Source organism: Gavialis gangeticus, unplaced genomic scaffold (genome assembly GCF_001723915.1).
Source record: "Gavialis gangeticus isolate Ggan-Ray unplaced genomic scaffold, GavGan_comp1, whole genome shotgun sequence".
Lineage (NCBI taxonomy): Eukaryota > Metazoa > Chordata > Crocodylia > Gavialidae > Gavialis > Gavialis gangeticus.
This window is the reverse complement of record NW_017728973.1, coordinates 2,361,242-2,381,149: the sequence shown is the minus strand read 5'-3', so window position 1 is coordinate 2,381,149 and position 19,908 is coordinate 2,361,242. Positions and strand designations below refer to the sequence as shown.

Genomic DNA, 19,908 nt, shown 5'->3' with positions numbered 1-19,908 from the left:
CAGTGAAAAAAAGAAACTAGAAGCTGTACGAGTAAGCCAGGGGCCTTGGACTGTATTGTTCAATTTAAGATTGAATAAAGGTGAGGGGGAGGAAAGCCTTTATTGGAAGACACCATCATTTGCTACCTCCCACATTAGGTGTGCAAACGCAACAGGCGAGGCAGAAATAATCCAAAGAAGTCGCCTCGTTCACCCTGTCGGCATTCGCGTGAAGTGGACACTTCTCCTGCAGGGTCAGAAAATGCAACCTGGCCTTCCTGAGCATCTGGATGCTGCCTCCAGTACTTTGCTGAAAGTTAATGTTCACTTGAGTTAGTATTTCCAAACTGGAGTTGATGTTTTTGGCTAGAGTTAAAAACAGTCTGCAGGAGCAGATCCCAGACATCAGAGCGGCACCAGAAAGGCCAGCTGGATTAGTGGAAATATGGTAAAGGAAAAGGAGGGTGGGGAGGGACCTCAGGAGTTGTCTTGTCCAACCCTCTGCTCAAAGCAGGACTAGCCCCCAACTAGATCATCCCAGCCAAGGCTTTGTCTATCCAGGGCTTAAAAACCTCCAAGGATGGAGAGTCAGCAGTCTTTCTGGGTTGCCTGTTCTAGTGCTTCACCACCTTCCTAGTGAGAAAGTTTCTCCTAATATCTAACCTCAATTTCCCTTGCTGCAACTTGAGACCATTGCAACACTGGAAAGATGGACAGTGATATGATATGGCAAGCACCACCTGTGCTTGGTGCCCATGCAGTGCTGAGGATGCTGAGTAGCGTTCCTAGGTGCTGCTGTGACATGCATCATAAATCACAGTCATACTGCTGTTCTGAGTGCCCTCCAGCTACAAAACATCCTCCCCCTGTACCACCCCCATGCAGCACCCAGCCTTAGCAACACTGAGGGATAATAATTACCTGAAGTAATAATTAAGATCTTAAACACCAAGCTGTAAGCATGCCTTATGGCCTGTTTCTGCAAGCACCTCTGCTTGGGCAAGTATAGGGGTTCAACTGGGAACTCACTGCATAATTGACCCCGTCTCAAACGTCTGGGTGACAGTTCTAGCTTCACGCCTCTCCTTTCTCTGCCCTTGTCTTTTGGCATCTTTCATTTCCGAGGCCCTTCGGAGGACTCCCGCCCCCCCCGCCAATTATCAGACATTTGCTATTTGGTGGGGTGGCAAACATGGAGCAGAAAACAGTCCTTTGTGGTTGGACTGGCAGGATCAGGGCTGCCTTGTGTGGCTGCATTTAGCTGACCAATCCTTGTAGCAGTGGCCAAATCCTAATTTTCTGTGGAAATTGCTGACTCCTCCATAAATAATTAAATATTCCTCATAGCAATGATGCCTCTTAAATTCATCGCTCTCTCTCCTCACCCTCAAAAAGGCCTTGACATGGGCCTTTAGCCCAGGGGTGGGCAAAATGCAGCCTGGGGGCTGGATGCGGCCTGCCAGGCCATTCTATCCAGCCTGTGGGGGCCCTAAAAAATTTAGAAAATGAATAGTTATCTGCCCCTGGCTGCCTGTCATGTGGCCCTCGATGGCTTGCCAAAACTCAGTAAGTGGCTCTCCACCCAAAATAATTGCCTGCCCCTGCTTTAGCAACTGAGAGATCATCTCAAATGCTCTTAAAGCTGGAGGGAAGCTAGGTGGTCACTCTAGCACCATGGTGAGGTAACAACATTTCAGGCTATTGAGACATGTCTGCAGCCAAAAGTTTTCACTCACTTCAAAATCCTCAACACCGTCATATGCCGCAAGAAAGGAAGATGTGATCTGTCACCTGTCTGGTTCTGTCTGAAAGATGTATTTTTTAAAGCTTTTCCTTCAATGTACAATGTCCTTGTTTCTCTCTTTCATCGCTGATTCAGTTAGGTACAACACTACCATGCCTTTCACCTCACTTCAGACTAACACGGCTAACTACCTCCCTCTGGTTTTCTTGTCCTGCTTGCCCCAGGTTTCATGCAGTCTGGTGGAGGCAGGTCTGAAGAAAGGGATTGTGTCAGTCAAGCCTGGTTTGTAGGGACACCAGGGGCTCAGCCTTGAAAGCTGGAAGTCACTAGTCTAGCGCAAGCCTATTACGTACTGCAGGCCTCTGCGTGGGTTCAATAAAGATCCCATCCCTTAGTATTAATGTTACTATTATTACTTGCAGTTCACTTGTCTTCTGAGATTGTGCACATGGATGGACAGGTTCTGTTTGGTCTAGACTTACTGCATCTGATTTATTGTGGCCCCGCCTAGGAGCAGGAAGGCACTGCACAGCCTGTGTGCAAGGACTCTAGATGGTGCTGTCCTGCTGCACTTATCCCGTCTTGCCTCATGGTTGCACTGTCTTGTCCTCTGTGGTTTCCCCTTCCTTGATAGTTGCAGAGTGAGCCGGTTAAATAGGAAGGTTTTAAAAGAGAAAGCAGGAAGAGCCCTCAAGCGAGCAGAGGTAGGTAGAAACCACTCTTGGTAGCAGCGTGTAGGGCCATCTGGATGGCGGGTGCAGACATGCACAATTCGCAGATGCCCTTGAACAAGAGCTGGCTTCTACTGGGAAGCTGGTGCAGCCGGACGCTGGCTTCCAAGAACAGCCGAGCTCTTCATCATTGTCACCCCTTCATGTTGCAGCAACCCCAGTCAGGATCAGGACTCTGTTGCATTTGGCATTGTGCACCCATGCACACCTGCCACAGCGAGAGTGTGGGCTCTGGGGCCAGTGGCTTTCCCTTGAATGTCCATCTGCTCCTGGGCTTCAGCTGGATTTTAAGTCATTTGCATGTTTATTAGTTTCCTGTCTGGGATCTCTCAAGGGAGAGTGTGCTTGTGTAGAGGGGTGTGGGTGTGGAAGGGGGGTTTGCAGAACACGGCCCCACATGCTCCCTGGCACCGAGATATTAAAATCACAGAATGAGGCGGAGGCTTCGGAGAAGGAAAAAGGCCTATTTGCTCCTTGGAGCCTTCTCTGTCCCCTGTCATGCTAGCCTCTGAACCTCAGAAATGCTGGCAGATTTACCCTCGCAATCCCACAGGGAGATGGGGAGAGTTATCCCCACTTAAAAAATGAGGAGCATGGGTGCAGAAATGCAATGACTTGTCCAGCAGCCATAGACAAAGCAGAGTGAACTCGCATCTCCTAGCCTTGCCCTGTGGCTATATGGCTATCCTTCCTCCTGTCTCCTGCCAGCACAAGAGCTTGAAGGGGGCATGTGGTGGGCAGGGGGGGGGACAGAAGAGGCTTACCAGGCACTCGGGGGGCTGCTGCTGCTCTCTCCTGGGCTGATCCCCACCCCTTCTGGTTGAGAACAACATTTCTCTTTCTCCCACCCACACAAACCACAGAGTCAGTCCAGTAATTCCTGGAAGGCAGTTTCCTCTGGTCTGGGGTGGAAGGTGGAAACTTCGTTAACTTTATCGCACTGCTCAACCATGGGCAGGGAGGAAATTGGGATCAGGGGCACTGGGACAATGCTGGTCTCAGGTGAAAGTCCCCATAGGACCTTGAACATTCACACAGAGCCAACAGGACTCCCGGCTTTAAGGTCTTGTTGAGACAACCTGGGGGGTGTGGATGGGGAATCCTGGCCTCCAAGGACCGACCCTGATGGGATTTATATCGGTGGTTCCAGGCAGAGAAGGGACATTAAGCATAGTGCTAAGTCACTGTCCAGCCTAAAGTCTTGACATGCCCCTGGCATCTGTGCTGAGCAATGGCTTCACATCACTGCCAACATCCTGCCCCCTGCTGGCCAGAGGAATAAGAAAGCAAGGGTGCAGCCCTCTCCCTTGGCAGCGGAGGATATGCAGTGCTGGAGAAGCCTGGCTGGGCTCCAGGCCATGCGGTGCCTTCTCCTGGCACTTAGGTTGCAGCAGATGCATTTCTCAGCCTCTTCCTCCTTGCCTAGATTAGAGCATCAAGATGGGGAAGAGCTGCAAGGTTGTGGTGTGTGGCCAGGCCTCCGTTGGAAAAACGTCCATCCTGGAGCAGCTCCTTTATGGGAACCATGTGGTTGGTAAGTCTGGGAGTGGGGCAGGTAGCCTGTAGTGGGCCTCAGGGGCAGGGGGGTGATCCTTCAGGCCTCCTCATTCATTACAGGCTTTGTTCTCTATGGGCTGTGAAAGACGCAGCAGCAGCAGCTTGACCATACCAACCATTAGCACACAGCCTGGATATTTGTGGGAGACCCTACAGTAACAAATCAGCACCTGCCTCACTAGTCAGGAGGCAGATCTTACTGGAACTCCCCAGCTCTTGAGAATAAAATCTACCATTTAAAAAAAAACCTAGCACGCAGATGTGTGGCGGCTGGCAGAGCAACAAGCAGGGGAAGCGGGCAGGCAGGTTTCACTCACTGTCAGGGTCCCAGATGAGGTGAGGATATGGAGGAGCCCCTGGAGATTTGCCTTCAGAGTCTCTCTTCACTTTGCTTCAGCAGCATCATGAGAACTGCAGCTGTGGGAGCCCTTTATGAGCAGAGAGCTGGGTGCAAGACAGGCAAAGGGCAGGAATCTGTTAGGTGTGTGGTGATAGCTAAGAGCCACCTTTTGGGTGCGAACCTGATGTTGAAGTCATGGCCCCTGCTAATGAAGGGCTTTGCATCCAGGTTTCCTGCGTCACCCTGTGCCTTCCTGCAGGTTCAGAGATGATAGAGACCCAGGAGGACATCTACGTGGGCTCCATCGAGACAGACCGTGGGGTGCGTGAGCAGGTGCGCTTCTATGACACCAGGGGCCTGCGGGATGGCTTGGAGCTGCCCAAGCACTGCTTCTCCTGCACTGACGGCTACGTGCTGGTGTACAGCACTGACAACAGGGAGTCCTTCAAGAGGGTAGAGCTGCTTAAAAAGGAGATCGACAAGTCCAAAGATAAGAAGGAGGTGGGCATCTCTGCTTTGTGCAGGCTGATCCGGGTGGAGGCTGTCCCTGGGCATGCGGGAACTTTGGGGGTTGGGAACAGGAGGCAGAGCCTGTTCCCCCACCCTGCTCATCCCCGCCCAGCTAGGAAGTATTTTTTTCCTTGTGGTGATTCAGTGCCTTGTGGGAGGCAACCCCACCCCTTTCCCCAACCTTCCTCCAGGACCAAGTGCTCTCCTTAGATCTTTTCAGCAGAGAGGCCATGGGGGTGTCAGGCAACTGAGCTAGCAGGGACTGTCAGAGTGGGCGTCAAGCTATCTGTATGCTTGTCAAAGGGGAGCTATTATTCACATGCAGGTGTCAACCTCCAGGGCTGTCAAATCCAAGCTATCTCTGCCTTTCTTCCTGCACCGCCATGCTGGATTTTCCAATAGGCTAGAAGAACGCTGAGTTTGCAAGTGCTCAGCCAGGTTCTGGTATTGTGGTCTGTACTGTTGTGGCTATGCAGACTGAAGTAACAAAGAAGATTGGGCCTCCCACTCAAGGGCCTTGCACTGGCTCCGGAGTGGGCTGTTCTTGGTGATGTGGAACTGTATACTAATGGCTCATCTCGTGGCAGCACAGGGGAATCTTGTTTCCCTGCAGGCCATCAGCATTAGCTGGGGCTGCTGCCCATTGTGGGATGGCACATAGGGTGGCTCAGGGGTGAGATCTGACTTGGCAAATCCCAACTTCCTCTGCCTTCTCCTTGGAAAGAGCTTTGTGGAATTGGCACATCCCTGGGGCTGGCATGGTGGGCAGTGCGCAGTGTATGTTGGAGGGGAGGGGGAGAGCTGTACCACCCAGCCCTGACTGCTCTATCTGGGGGCGACTTGTTTACAGGTCACGATCGTGGTTCTGGGCAACAAGTGTGACCTACAAGAGCAGCGGCGCGTGGACCACGACGTGGCCCAGCACTGGGCCAAGGGTGAGAAGGTGAAGCTGTGGGAGGTCTCTGTGGCAGACCGCCGGACACTGATAGAGCCATTCATCTACCTGGCCAGCAAGATGACGCAACCACAGAGCAAGTCCGCCTTTCCGCTGAGCCGCAAGAACAAGGGTAGTGGCTCCATGGACAGCTGAGGGCCTGGCCTGCCCCCAGCCCCTTCACCTCACCCCCACTTTGCACCCACCTTTTCTTTTGCTTACTCAGTGCCTGGGTAGTTGTGGGAGCAGGTGCTGAGCTTCCAGTGGAAGGTGAGACCGTGCTCTGCACCTGACTGCACTGGCTGGCATGGAGTGGTCCAGGGCCGGTCCCTGGGGAGGAGTGGGGAATGCCTGGCCCATATGCTGTGAGCTGGTGGGGAGAGCAGTTCTATTCACTGCTCAGGTCCTGTAGGTGTTTGAGTTGCTTCCTGGTTGAGCCTGGCTTTGCAAAGACCCTCCCTGCAGGACCTCCTAGTTCAGGCTTCGTCTCCCAAAGGCTGGGCAGACCTGGGGGACCCTGCCTGAGCATGGGTGGGGCATGTGGGTCCTGCCAAAAGCTGCACCTGTTTCCAGCCTCCCTTACTAAAGCTCCATTTAGCTCAGTGTCACCCCTGCCCTCAGCCTATAATGGGCTGTTACCTCTGAGTCAGTATCCATGCAGTACAGAGCTGGTTGGCAGCAGGGTGCAGGCTCTCTTCTGTCTTCTGATTCTTTCCTTGAGGCAGTCACTGGAGAGGTTGCTTAGCTAGCAGGGAAGCTTAGATCCTGATCTAGACCCCACAGCACAAAGGCTGAGCTGGATGCAGGTTTTGCAGGAGGTATTCACCCTCCAGGCCTCCCTGCTCACCCACAGGCAGCAGCAACTGCCCTGTCTCTGCAGCATGGTGCCCTGGGAGCATGGAGCTCTGTCAGCAGAGGGCACTGAAACCTTCTGTCCTTGCAAGGGCATTGCTGCCACACTGGACAACCTGGGGAGCTTGAGCTGTCCTGGGATCCCTGCTACGTTTGGACTGTTGGCCTAGACCCCCACCCCTTTGCACCTTCCTCAGAACAGCCTCAGAATGGGCTGAAGGGAGCAGAGATTTCACTTCATTAGGCCTGTCAGTGCCTGGCCATGGCAGAGACGCTGCAAAACAGCCTCAACCTCCTGTCTCTCCCCTTGCTGTGACATCATTTTGATGGCTAAGCCCTCAGCAGGGGCAGTAGTTGAACCCAGTACTTCCACTATGCAAATGGAAGAACCCAGCACCCTCTGCTCAGTACCTCAGCCCCTCCACGTCCCAGGTGCTAGATGCATGCTGCTTACTCAGCTGCTTGAGGTGGGGGTGGGGTACTGTTGCACTGGATTTGGGGCAGCTGTAGCTCACATCAACTGCACTACAGGTGAGAAGTGAGCCTAGGGGAGGCAGCTTTCCTCCCTTCAGTGCTCTTCGGTGGTCACCCTTTTAGGGGAAGCAGTGCAGGGGAGGCTCCACTCAGACCAGTCACATCCTCTGTGGGTTAAGAACTGAGAGGTTAGTGTTACAAGCTCCTTTATCTTCTCTGACCAGATATTTGAGGCCACAGCTGGGGTCACCATGGTATCCTTGAATAGGTCTGCACCCCAGCCCGGCCCTGTTAGACCATTTCCTAGAGCCAGGGAAATTGGGCTGGTGCATTCTTATTTCTCATGGCATTACTTACTGTTGTCAGAGGTGCCAGGATCGCCTCTCTCCTGCTGCTTGCAGGAGGGTGGGGGTGGTAAAGTCTGCTGAGCCATGTAGCTGGGTAGCTTTAGCACCAGCTGTGCCTCTTAATGCCCAATAAGAGTGCACAATGAGCTCAGTTCTTCAGAGAAGCCAGCCACTTTTAGGTCCAGTGGCCAGGTGTTGCCTTGGCCTTATGGAAATGTCACCTTTAACCCTTTGGGGACTGCAGTGCTCTAGGACTGTCAGGCTATAACTGTTTGCTGCTGGCAAGACTAGTGGCAGGAAGCCATTTTCTACAAGAGAGAGAAGGGCATCTGATCTACCTGCCCCAAGGGTTCAGCTATGGTTAGGGGTAATTTGTTTGACTGCATTGCTTCTTCAGCTATAACCAGCTTTGCAGGCACCACCTGTTCACTTGGGATTTTTGGTGGGCTGGGACTAAAAGGGTTAACTCACTAAAGCCCCACTTGGCTGCACCTCCACCCCTAACCAGGCTCTGGCAGAGACACTGATTTGAGGGCAAAAGCAGGGTCCAGTTGGAGCACTGATCAGCTAGAGCTGGACTCATTGCAGCCTACGTCCAAGATGGCATAGGGCCCTGAGGGACAGTGGGCTGCACAGCTTGATTTGAGGGGGAGTGAGGGTCATGGGACTGCCTGCTGCCAAGGTGGGGAAGCATGAAGGGATGGACTCTGAAGCCTTCGTGGGCTGCCTTTCTGAATTAAAGAGGAGGTTAGCTGCAGGCTGCATCCCCTCTGTGCACAACAACCCTTAGGCTCCTTCATGTATGTACAATAAGGTCACTCAAGCTGGCTGTGGTCATCAGTGTATGCTGGGTGCTGTTTGGACACAAAATAAGTGAGCCAGTGAGCTCACAGACTAACCAGGGAGGGATGCACCCACCCTAGGCCACACAGCTGAGTCAACAACATAACATGAATCTCTTGTGTCCTCAGTGCACAACCTGACCCATGCCACCATGCTCCCTCCTGTGGTCTTTGGCCAGCTGAGTAAAATCTTCACTGCTCCGAGCCACTGGGGATGGGGCTGTTCCACACCCTCTGGTATCTACAGCATGACGGGCCTGAAACTTGGGTAGGGCACCTACCTATTCTTGGCACTGACATCCTCTCTCTACCCACTGGCCAGTTTCCCAAATGAAGGCACAGGGAGAGCCAGGCTCAGTTATACTTGTTCCTTTTATTTACTGAGTAACACAATAAAGCGATGAGATTTGATTATCAAAATATTTTCCTTTTTTTTCCCCAACAGTTATAGTACATCAAAAAATATACAGTGAACAGTACAGAGGGGTGGAGGGGAGATACTGGCCAAGTCCCTAGAGTCTTTATTTTGTGTGTGAGGTTTGGTTTCTTTTATTTCTGTTTAATCAAACATTGTTCACATCACTCCAAGGTTATGTACAGAGGGGCACACGTTGTCGAGAGCTACGCACTACGCCCTACAGCTACTACAGTATATGCTAAGTCAAAGGCAGTTAATGCTTTGGAGAGCATAGGAGTAGACAGGGGGACTCTGGTGGTGCAGGAGCGTAGGAGATGGGGGCACGTGGTTTCAAGCAGCTCATCGCAGTATTATTCGTAGAAGGAATGGCTTTAAAGGGGTTAAAGTGCCGAGTGTATGAGTATATCAGGCCCTGGCACCGTTAGGTGACTCACTGGCTCCAAAGGAAAGTCCAGCACAGGTGTCAACAACACAGCCTGGGGGGGCTTGTGAGGGGAGACCACTGTGGTGCTTTTTGGGGTCTCTCATAAGGAGGAGCCTGGCTAAAGCTGTATGCTTCCTGAATTCTCAAAGCCAGCACTGTGTGTGCATGGGGGACAGGGCGCTAGGAGGGCCACTCAGGTAGTGTGTAGGGCAGAGTGAGCAAAGCAGAGGCACAGAGAAGGCTGTGAAAGTGGGGGATACTCAGGCTACCTGGGGGCTGATGGGCATTAGAAGATCTCTGGGATGCATCTCAGCAAAATGCTGGGTTTCCATCGCATTGTCCTGTCCATGGCTTAGAAGGGGAGGCTTTGCCCAATGGCAGGCCCTACACCTGCTCTGGGCTTTGTAGGGAGTGGAAAGAAGGGACTGCAACTTGGGGCGGGGGGGACCTATTTCTCTAGCTGGCTTTGTTTCCTTGCAACTCTGCTGCATAGACCAGCTCCCTGGGCAGGCGCCTGGCTGAGAGCTTGCCTCTGCTGTGCTGAGCTCTGTGGGGCTGGGGGTACAGGTGGGTTGCTGGTCTCTGAAGGGGTAATTCATCCCAGGAGGCTTGGGGTAGGGTGAAATGAGGCGGGTTGCAAAGCTCCCCGGGAAATATGGAAAGCCAAATATCAAACAAAAAAGATCAACCCTGAGCTCCATCCCCAGGCACCCAGGAAAACTAGCAAAAAATACAATTCCCCTTGTCCAGGCATCCTCAAATGCCTTCCCAGCAGGGTCAGCCACCCAGCACTCAGCCCCTAGTTGAGTCTCCTTTCCCATTCCCCTCCCACACAATGCCTGCCAGGTCCCTCTTTCCCCCCTCAAGCTGCTCCCCACCTCTGGGCCCATCTACTGCACCAGCTCCCTTTCCTTTGAACAGGGGCAGGGGGAGATGATACGCTTCCCACAACCACATTCAGCCCAAGCCTCCAGTGCCCTTGCTATGTGCTCCTGTTACCCCTCTACTGCCTTGTGTGAGAGACAGTAACAATCTACTTCTGCTCAAGTGGCAGAGGTCTGCACAGTGGCACTGAAGGCCCCTACAAAAGCAGAGGAGGGACTGCTGTACAGGTGTGACTGATGCCCTCTTGGCCAACAGCAGGACTGGAAACAGGCACCTCCAGGAGCCCCTACAGCCTGAGGAGAAGCAGCAGGTCAGGGAGGAGAAGGCTGAAGCAGACCCATATGCTCCATAAATTAGGAACACAGCAACCTGGGCTCCTTAGAGCTAGTGTCAGGGCAGTGTCCTGCTGCTCAGCCTAGCAGGGCCCTGCCTACACAGTAGCAAATACCTCCTGAAACTCATTTCCTTTCTCCTTCAAAATCAAGACATCTTAAGCATGTGCTTGTGGGTCTCCGGATGCACATATGAGCCCCTGGCCTGTCTCTGGGGCCCCAGGGGCCTTCTAGAGGGCAGCACCAGGCAGCTCCTGTGCTGGGAACCTATGTCAGGGCTTAGGGAGTCGAGGCTCTCTGGGAAGCACCTACATGGTTCTTTCTAAGTGCTGCATCATTGAATTCCATTTCAAATGACACTCCTCAGTGCGCAGACAGAATGAGCACCAAAGTAGAACGCAGACAGGGTCACATGGTGGCCGGGTTGCTCCATTTGGATTTGCATAGATCAGGATGGGTGGTCATTCCGGCACAACGTCTGTTGGGGTTGCCACCTTCCTACCAGTTTCTACTGACAGGGTGCACTAGGGAGACAGGTGGGCAGAGGCCCCGGGCGCCCTGTGAATGGTTTTTAGACCAGGTCATTGCCGGATCTTTTAACACAGTGAAATAGAAAACAATTCCTCCTGCGTTTTCTTCTGTTTGACTCCTCCACTGCCCTGCCAGGGCCCCAAGTTCTGCAAGCTGCAAGGAGAGCATTAGAGGGAGAGGGCCAAGGGTTTATTCAATGCATCTGCTCTTTTATTCTTGATTGTCTGGATTCTGTAACCAGGGCACCTCTGATTCCTATAGGGCAGATAGTAACTCCTTGGAAGCTCCTGATTTGATGGGGGCAGGTAGTTTGCTGACCTGTGAATAATGATAATACTTTGTCCTTCCTCAGCCCCTTTTATTGGAGAACCACCGAGCACTTTAGGAACCTTTGCTCAGCCTCACAGCATTCTCCCGTGAGGTAGGGACAGACTCATCCCCTGCTTAGTAGGGGGGGAAACTGAGGCACAAAGAGGTGAACACCTTGGCATACGGGGAGTCAGTGGCAGAGCTGGGAACAGAACTCAGGGATAAGAGGTTGTTCTCTTACTGTCACACCACACCTCTGGACTGAACTGGGAAGAGAACGCTGGTGTTCTGACTCCCCCGGTCCTGCTGTCTAACTCCTAGACCACACTGCTTCCAGACCTGGGACTGACCCCAAGAGTTCTGTTGTCTAACTAGTAGACTAGGCAACCCCTCAAAATTTGCTGCTCTCCACTGTGCTCCACTGTTGCTATGGTGGAAAATAATGTGCTTTCTGAAGGGAGCAAGAAAGAGGACTCTGTTATGAAGGTGCCCTGGGGTTCCCTACTCATTCCCGAAGCAAAAATGCCATCAGAATCTGGCTCGTGTCTGTCTCGGTTTATCTCTCCTAGGAATTTGGGGCTGGTGAAGTGTACCAGGCTAACAGAGCTGAAGACTCATGCTCCACCTGCAGCCTCAGAATCAGGGCAGCAGAGACATCAATCTTCACCAATGGGTCTCATGCTCTGGTGTGCAGCAGGCACGTTTCCGTGAAGGACAGCTCCATCTGAGGAAGGGGCAGTAAGGGGCTGGTTTCTGTCCTGCTAACACCTGGTGTGAGATCCACCTCACAGACTCACTCAATTGGGCTGCAGAATGGCCAGCCAGGAACTATGATTTTGAAACTGCTACCATGCTGAGCTGACCTTGAATCAGGCAGCCAGAGATGGATGCCCTTCCTATCCCTTGAGCCCTTTGCCCTGATGAGACTGACTTTAATAATTATGAAGGGTCAAAGGGGGTGAATGATAAACTAAGACAGAAACCCCTGCTAGCTATGAGAATACATGGGTTTTCTAGAAGGGCTGGTGGCCCTGGCACTATCTTTGTCACTGAATCAAATCCAGCTGCATGCAGGGATGTGTTCCACTGAGCAAGTGCATGGCAAATTAGGCTGGGTGTTGGGAGTGGGGGTGCAGGTGGAGGGTAAGGGGTGCACAGCTGGGGTTGTCAGAAGTGTCAGCTGGGGAATCCTCTAGTCCACTAGAAACCTTGTTAAAGCCTCTAGGAGCAAAAGAAAAACCTTGAAAGAGGGTTACAAATACTCTTCCCTTTCATCAGGACAACCGCCTGTCCCCAAGAGGGTTGCCCCTTACTGCATAGTTCCCCTGGGTTTTAGCCACGTCTGTAACAGATGGAGCCTTCGAGGCTGAGAGATTCTAGTAGGGCGCGAAGACGATGGGGCCCGGCGTGGCACGGACGTGGCCTGGTGGGGTTCGGAAGAGTGCTGGTCCAAGGATCGGGGCCTGGAAGAGGGTGGTGGCAGCAGCTGGTCGGAGGGCAAGGGGGCTGGGCATGGCGCACACAGCTGCCGTGGTGAGCGGGCTTGGGAGAAAGCGGGTCGCCAAGGTTTTGGTGAGGTGCTTCTGCAAAGCCAGCTTGGACTGCAGAGAGGGGATAGAGAGACAGAGAGAGAGAAAGGGAGAAAGCACATGAACCACCCACTTGCAGGAGACAAGGTCTATATACTTGCTGTCCTTCTGGGGGATAGCTGTGCCCAGCCTCAGGCTCAGGGGTAGTCCAATTACAGGCCTGTGGTCTCAGAAACAGAGATTTAACATAGTCACCTGCTTCTGCCTCACAGGAATTGCTCCATTGGCTCAAGGCAGGAACCCATCCAGTCCTTCATCCTGTCTCCAACCACAGCTAGCAGTGGCTGCTCTGGGGAATCCTGCCCTTCACGTTACCTTGTGGCTGTGCTCCCCAGGCTCATGGTGCATTCTGTGCACATCTGTGTATGGAGAGATGCATTTCCACGCCTCCATTTTTAATCTTTTGACTTTCACCAGATCTCTGGCCACAGCCCCCCAATCCCAGTAAAGAATCCATCCAAAGTGCTGGCATTTTGGTACCTAACCTGAACCACCATTTCAGGTTTTAGACCACATCCAGAGGCCCAGGAAGCAGTGACCTGTTCTGTGAGGCTGACAGCTCACAAAGAGGTGCCTTCCTAAGAGATCTGCTGCCCTAGCTCAGCCATTACAGATCAGTCATCAATCAAGGCTCTCTGGCTTGTTAACGTGGGAGGCTGGACCAGAGGACCCCTTCAATCTCTTCTGGCCTTTTAAACCTATGAATCTGGGTTGCTATTTCCTGTGACACTCAGCTGCAAATCTATTAATTCAAGGAGCTGCCGCTGACAGGTTTGTCCTTGAAAGGACTCCACCAGCACGTTTTCACCAGCTGTCTCCTTGCAAAAAAAAGGGCACTGCTGATCCAAGGAGGAGGGGAAACCAAAAAGTGTTCCTGAGAGTCCAGGAAGATGCCGAGAGTTCTTCCAAGATCATGGTGGCATCTTGTACACTTGGGTTCACATGTCTCAGGTCCTAGTTCCCTGCTGGGTGACAGTGTTCACTGGGAACTGCTCCAATGGTGATTTATCCTTCCTCTGCCCCAAGATGCTCCCCTACCTGGGGAGCCATTTGCAAAGACCTGATCTCATTGCAGCTGACAGGACAGACAAAATGGAGCTGTTTGGAAAGCAGTGAAACTGGGAGAGGTCTCAACAGTGTCTCCTTAAAAATACTGAGAACATGGGGGGGGTGGAACTACTGGATGACCGTGCCCAGATGCTTGCTTTTACATATATTAATGTGTATCAGTCACATTAGCTGATATGGCATCAGATTGGAGTCACTCTCCAGTGTGGAAAGGACCATGCAGCACTGGCTTGAGTCTATTTGAACACTGACAACCACAACCCTCTCTCGGATCATTCCAGCCAGCCTATGGAGCAAAGCTAGCTCCTTCCCAGCCCCCTACAGAAGGCCTAAAGGGACCCTCTGTTCAGGTCCCTTGGCAAGAATGGATGCAGAGGAGAGCCCTCCATGGAAGCCTTAAGCTGACCTGCCTCCTGACAATAAAAGAAGCTGGACTTCCCCTATGGAAACAAGAAACAAGGGCCAAAACTGCTGATCCTTATTACTGGGCACGTCTACACGTTTATTAATGTGCCTTACGACACTGCACATTTAGTTTCGTACTTCCTTAATAAATTATTAACTAAATGCACAATACCTAGAGTTACTGCATAGTAGCACCAGCGCATGGTTATTTGGTGATGCTTACTGTGCATTAGCCTAATAACACCGCGCAGTAGGCTATTAGCACAGTTTTTGCCGTGACACGCTACTGTGCAGTGTTATTAGGCTAATGAGTAGTGCTCCCACTGAGTCCCGGGGATGGGATGAGACTCTGGACTTGCTGCTGCATTACAGACAGACCTGTGTCAACTTCTATAAACAAACCCTGGAGCTTGATGTCAGATGAAAAACAGCACTGGTGGCTCCGAGCTTTCAACAATCACAAAATGGCTCCTTTACAAAATCATTACGCTGGCATGGAAGCCTTGAAAAATAATAAACCTTGGGCTCTTTTTATTGATCTTTAGGAGCCTTCTTTTCAAGCTTTTCCTTTATGATAACTGGGGCTAGAAACTCCCCCCACCCCCATAGGGAGCGGAGATTAGGATGCAGTTAGAGGACTCCAGGGGCTGGGGTTTTAAGGCCACCCCCCCACCGCGCCAGAATATCACAGATCTTGCAGTAATATCACAAGAGTCAGCAAATGCTGCAAGCTACATTCTAGACAAACACACCAGAAGGAAGTTTGCTGGAAGACAGATACCTTGAGAATACTCACTGCGAGGGCAGCGTTCTTCTGCAGCTTATTGTATGGGCTGTACTTTGGTTTGGGCGGCTTCCCAGCAAGCCTGTCTTTGTGTCTCCTGCTGTTCATGTGCTGTGGGTGGGAAAGCCAGAGGGTCACATAGGGATTGGGAAATCTACTGGCAAACCCATTATCCCCATGAATGACCCTCTGGAGCCCTGCTCTGTGCCTGCCCTATGGGAGACACGCAAGTGCACATTCAGTGCATTCTCTCAGTCATTCCATAACACATCCTTTGCTTCTGATGTCTTGGCTCTGGGATTTGCACCATGCAGGCAACAATGGCCTCAACATAATCGTCAGCAGGAGCTGAACCCAGGACCACAGAGTGCCACCTCTCTACTGGCTGAGGTACAGAATCAGGCCACCTAGCTTGCAGCTGATACCAGACTCATTGCCCTCTATGCATAGTTCAGCCATTAGAAGGCAAATATCTACCACTGTGTGACTGCTGTTAGGGACAGCTCTTTTCCTTACCTTGGGCTCCATTCTATCCCTCCTGCAGTGTCATTGCTGCTGCCTCTTTTCTCAGAATTAAGCATGATTTTACATAAATGAATCGATTTCTCATGATCCATTTCAATGCACTGTCTAATCTTTTTGTTCTCTCCATCTGCTAATTCCCACCCATCCCCACACTTCCTCTGCTCCACTTTTCTGTGACCCTGCAAACTTATAAAAATTGGAAGGATCAATCTTTCCCCATACAGGGGAGGAGCTGTAAGGTCCAGGCAAAAAGGCATTTCAACCTCTTCCTCAGGGAGCTGGGCTCTGCAGGGTGCCATCTGCAGTGAGGTGTTCTGGGGAGAGGAGAGGCTAGGGTTGTTTCCAGTAAGATATGGAACTATACATGTCAAGAGACCCACCCCCAAACATGTACTGAAGGGGTCTGGAGGAAGCATATGCCTCACTCCACCACTTGTGGAAAATCCTGTGGGTGGGCCTTTCACAGGCATCACAGATTCCTCTGTCCTATGTCCTGGTATTTCCAAGGACAGACACTGAAAGGGAAGATCTCACCAGGCAAGAGGAGGGCTAGAGCCATCACCTGTTTAAGCTGGGTCTCCGAGTTTACGTAGATCTCACACACTTGGCAGTGGAATGCCTTGTTCTGGATGTTGATGCTGCCCTTGTTGCCAATCCGTTTGGACTTGTGTCCTGCCCGGGAGAGGACCTTGCCTCGGCCCCGCCGCATCTGGGTGGTGTGACCCTCCAGCATGGACTTGTGTTTGGCTCCTGGACAGCAGAGGGGAAATGAAAGTCTTTAAGCAAAGGGACCAGATGCCTTGACTAAGGTGAAGATGCTGTTGATAAATGCAGTGTAGGAGTTGAGTGTGCTTTGCCTTCAAATTTACCATGATGATTATCTGAAATATTCATACACAAACCCCAGCAGCATGCCTTCTTCCATGCAAAACACAAAGCAAAACTCCGCGATGGCAGGGGAGACCAAGGAACAGGGAAGGAAGCGACTTGCTCAAGGTAACATAGACCAGTGGCAAAGCCAAGTAGAGAATCCAGGTCTCAGTGTCAGGCCAGGGAAGCCAAAACAATCCCAGTTCTCTGAAGCATTCTCCCCTGGACCAGCAATCCCTACAGTCAGACTGGCATAGGTTTGCATGAGTGGAGAACCTCAGTGCCGGGTGAAACAGCAAGTGCACTCCATGATCTCATGTTGCCCCAGCCCTCCTGTGTGGAGCTCCAGCTCAGAGTAAATACTGCACGTCCAAGTTATGAACAGAAGGCAGAACTGTGCTGGCTGCTCTGACTATAGGCGGAGAGGTGTGAGCAGGTTTTGCACTAATAAAGGTCAAGGAGCCAGAGGAAACGATGTTCAGTGCTGTCCAAGGGCATCTCTCTGCTCACTGCACCAAGTAGCCGAACACTTAGTGCCCAGCATGTTGTGTCGTTAAGATATAATGTAAGCAGAGGTAATCACTGGAAACCATCTCCCAAGTCAGCCACCTCAGCATTTCTCCCTGGGTCCAGTCTCTGAGCCTCTAGGTAAAGCTCTCACATCCTCCTGGGGATCAGGTTCTGGGCAGGCGTGCTGAGCCTGCTTTAATTTTGGGCACTGGTAATATGAGAAAACAGGGCTGACTATGACTGGAGTGGGGGGCGGTACCAAAGAGATCAGGTGTTTCTTGAGTACCCGCTGGGTGACATTCAGGAATGGGTGCCTTGGGTTTTCCCCAGAGCCGGGTGGTGGGACCCAGGGATCCTGTGGGGAGTCACATGCCTTGAAGAACATCTGAACTGGCCTTTATACAATGACCTCTGTAATTCTAGCTAAAAGCACAGGAAATTTGCCAATAACTGGTGGGACTCAGAAGTCAGACGTAGGACAGAAGTGAGTCAAAGCCAGCAGCACTCCCAAAGGGGAAAGGAATGGGAGATCTACACAGTATTTCCCAGCTAAGGCTCACTGAGTGTGGGTCCTTCTGGCTCAGCCTGCAGGGGCGCAAGCTTGTGTGACTACCAGTGAGGACTGGCTCAGTTCAAAGGGAGGTGAAGCCTGTCTCTGTTCAACTCTGCTACAAGCAAAAAAGCTTTGTGGGTGACCTGATACAGCTCTTCTCTACAGAACAAGAGACCCCCGTTTTGAGACTCAGTTATAGCAATCTATGGCCTGCACACAGAGAGAGAACAACTCCCACTCTGGGGAGGGGGGCTGTGCTGTTTGGAGATGTCTAGCTTTACAGATGGTAGTTCCCAGAGCTGCAAACAAGCAGTATCTGCTCAACAGCAATCAGAGCTTCTTACCATAAGCTTGTCATCTAGAGATCTTAAAGCAGGGGTAAGTAAAATACAGCTGGTGGGCTGGATCTGGCCTGCCAACTGATTGTATCTGGCCTGTGGGCAGGTGGCCACCAACTTATCGGATGAGGCCCACAGGCAGCCCAAGGCAGCTGCCAGCTCTGGCTTCAGCTACCACTTGGTGCTCGGCAGGTGGGCAGGACTGTTTTCACCATGCTGGGTGGGCTCCCTCCACCCAGCACTGATGTGTTGGCATCAGCTGTGGGCCCAGACAAATGCCTGGATCCCCACCCAAAACTGCATCCACAGCTGATGCCAATGCCCACTCAGGGCTGCTTCTGCCACCCAAGGCAGGTGGTGGTGGAAGCTGTGGATGGGGCCGGCAGGTTCTGGGTCAGGGATGGGGCATGCTACAGCTCTGGGAGGGGGGCAGGGGGAGCAGGGCATGCTGCAACTCGGGGTGGGAAGTGGAGGGGAGGGAGAGAGAGAGAGGGCATGAGGGCTCAGGCATACTACAGCTTTGGGTGGGGAGAGAAAGAGTGATGTGGCCCTCAAGAGGACACTGAAACTCACATGACCTTTGAAAGGACACTAAAACTCATTAAGTGGCCCTCCAGCCAAGATAGCTGCCCACCCCTGGGTTAAAAGCACACCACAGGAAAGGTTAATATTTTACAGATGGCGACAAAGGTGTGGACTTGGCTATGGTCACTAGCCGATCAGTGGCAGAGCTGGAAACAGAAGCCAGTCAGGTGCCCTAACTCTGAGGACACCGGAGATGGCTTCTGTGTCAGAACGATGGCTCAGCAGCCCCTGTGTATTTTGGCTTCTAAGCCTTCAGCAGTTTCCTCCCTCACAGTTTCTGGAGTCTGTGACAGGAACTGCAGACACCTTAAACTAGGAGATTTTGTTCACAGCTATCACTAAACCAGTGAAAACTGACACTCGGGATGGGAGCAATGACTCATTCTCCACCTCTCCCCTATGCGGTTTCCAAAGACTCAGTGGCTGGCTGGATATCTCACCCACATCCAGGACTGTGCTGCCCAGGCTTCCTTGAGAACTTCCCTTGCTGTGGGGTCAGACCTTCAGGACCACTGCCACTCTAAACTGACCGGTGTACATCACCTGGTACCTAGACATGAACTGCAATCTAGGGAGGTACATATACATGTCCGTCAATGCTGTAGCATCTGAGCAGTGCCCCAAGCTCAGTGATTTGGCATTGGAGCAATGAACAGAACCTAAGGATCCAGGCTCCCATTCCCCCGCTTCCTCTAACCGTAGAGCAGGCTGTAGGCACGGAGCTGGGAATGGAACCCAGGAGTCCTGTTTTCTAGTCATCAGCAGCAGCCAAGAACTGGAAACCTTATGAAGTGTGAAACATTTTAGAAAGCCGTTCTGGGGCCTGGCATCTCTAAACCAATAAATGGTGGATGCCCAGGAGGGAACTGAATAAGGGATAGATCACATTAGGGATATCTGGTTTGATGCTCTCTTTCTATAGCATCCAGATCTGCCACTGTTGGAGACAGGTCTATTTGATGCACATACGGGTGTGGGTATGTGTCCATACAGGAACAGTTAGTCCCATCTGTTACTAAAAGGGCCTACTGAGGGTACAGCAACAGAGTTATTGGGATAAACAATGCAAAAACAGGGAGAGGAGCAAGAGCCAAAGGTTAATAACAAGTGTTCCAAGGGAGGACACTAAGCAGAGCACACTGGTCAGTGTCTACTGGCCCTCAAACAAGTCCAGGGAGCCAATGGATACTGATCAGTGATACTCTACCCAGAGACATGAATATCCAGGGCAGAAAGATGGCTCCAGCCACGGGGGGTCTTCTAGGCCAGAACCTCCTTCCTGGTCAGATAGATGGCCAACTTAGCAAGGGCCATGAGGAGGCTGACCAGGAGGTCGGAGACAGGCTACTAGGGTAGGTGGACCATTGGTCTGACCCAGTATGGCACTTCTTATGTTCTGACAACATATGTCCATTAGCAAATGGCAGGAAACAGCCAGCAACCCCACTGACGCTACCTCTGGTGCCACTGCT

The 19,908-nt window shown here is 51.9% G+C and overlaps 2 protein-coding genes across 6 annotated transcripts in view; one reads left to right on the top strand and one right to left on the bottom strand.

Annotated features, from left to right (window-relative positions):
- Positions 1-2,322: 2,322 nt before the first annotated feature.
- Positions 2,323-6,360, top strand: NKIRAS2 (NFKB inhibitor interacting Ras like 2). Its single transcript, XM_019506234.1, has 4 exons — positions 2,323-2,427; positions 3,881-3,988; positions 4,611-4,852; positions 5,712-6,360. The coding sequence occupies exons 2-4, from the start codon at positions 3,895-3,897 to the stop codon at positions 5,949-5,951; spliced, it is 576 nt and encodes a 191-aa protein (XP_019361779.1). The 5' UTR covers positions 2,323-2,427; positions 3,881-3,894; the 3' UTR covers positions 5,952-6,360.
- A 2,304-nt stretch (positions 6,361-8,664) lies between these two features.
- Positions 8,665-19,908, bottom strand: part of ZNF385C (zinc finger protein 385C) — a 203,589-nt gene continuing 192,345 nt past the window's right edge. For 4 of the 5 annotated variants that reach the window (XM_019506211.1, XM_019506185.1, XM_019506202.1 and 1 more), the window contains 3 exons: positions 16,143-16,330; positions 15,053-15,166; positions 8,665-12,810 (listed from right to left, as the gene is read on the bottom strand). In XM_019506211.1, the coding sequence (XP_019361756.1) occupies positions 12,586-12,810; positions 15,053-15,166; positions 16,143-16,330 (527 nt within the window). In that variant the 3' untranslated portion in view covers positions 8,665-12,585. The remainder of the gene's footprint in view (positions 12,811-15,052; positions 15,167-16,142; positions 16,331-19,908) is intronic. The other variant, XM_019506193.1, reaches the window with a different exon arrangement.

Coding starts and splice junctions, on each gene's coding strand:
- NKIRAS2 (XM_019506234.1), top strand. CDS start 3,895: ATGGGGAAGAGCTGCAAGGTTGTGGTGTGTGGCCAGGCCTCCGTTGGA. Junction 3,989..4,610: donor TTATGGGAACCATGTGGTTG/GTAAGTCTGGGA, acceptor GCCTTCCTGCAG/GTTCAGAGATGATAGAGACC. Junction 4,853..5,711: donor AGTCCAAAGATAAGAAGGAG/GTGGGCATCTCT, acceptor ACTTGTTTACAG/GTCACGATCGTGGTTCTGGG.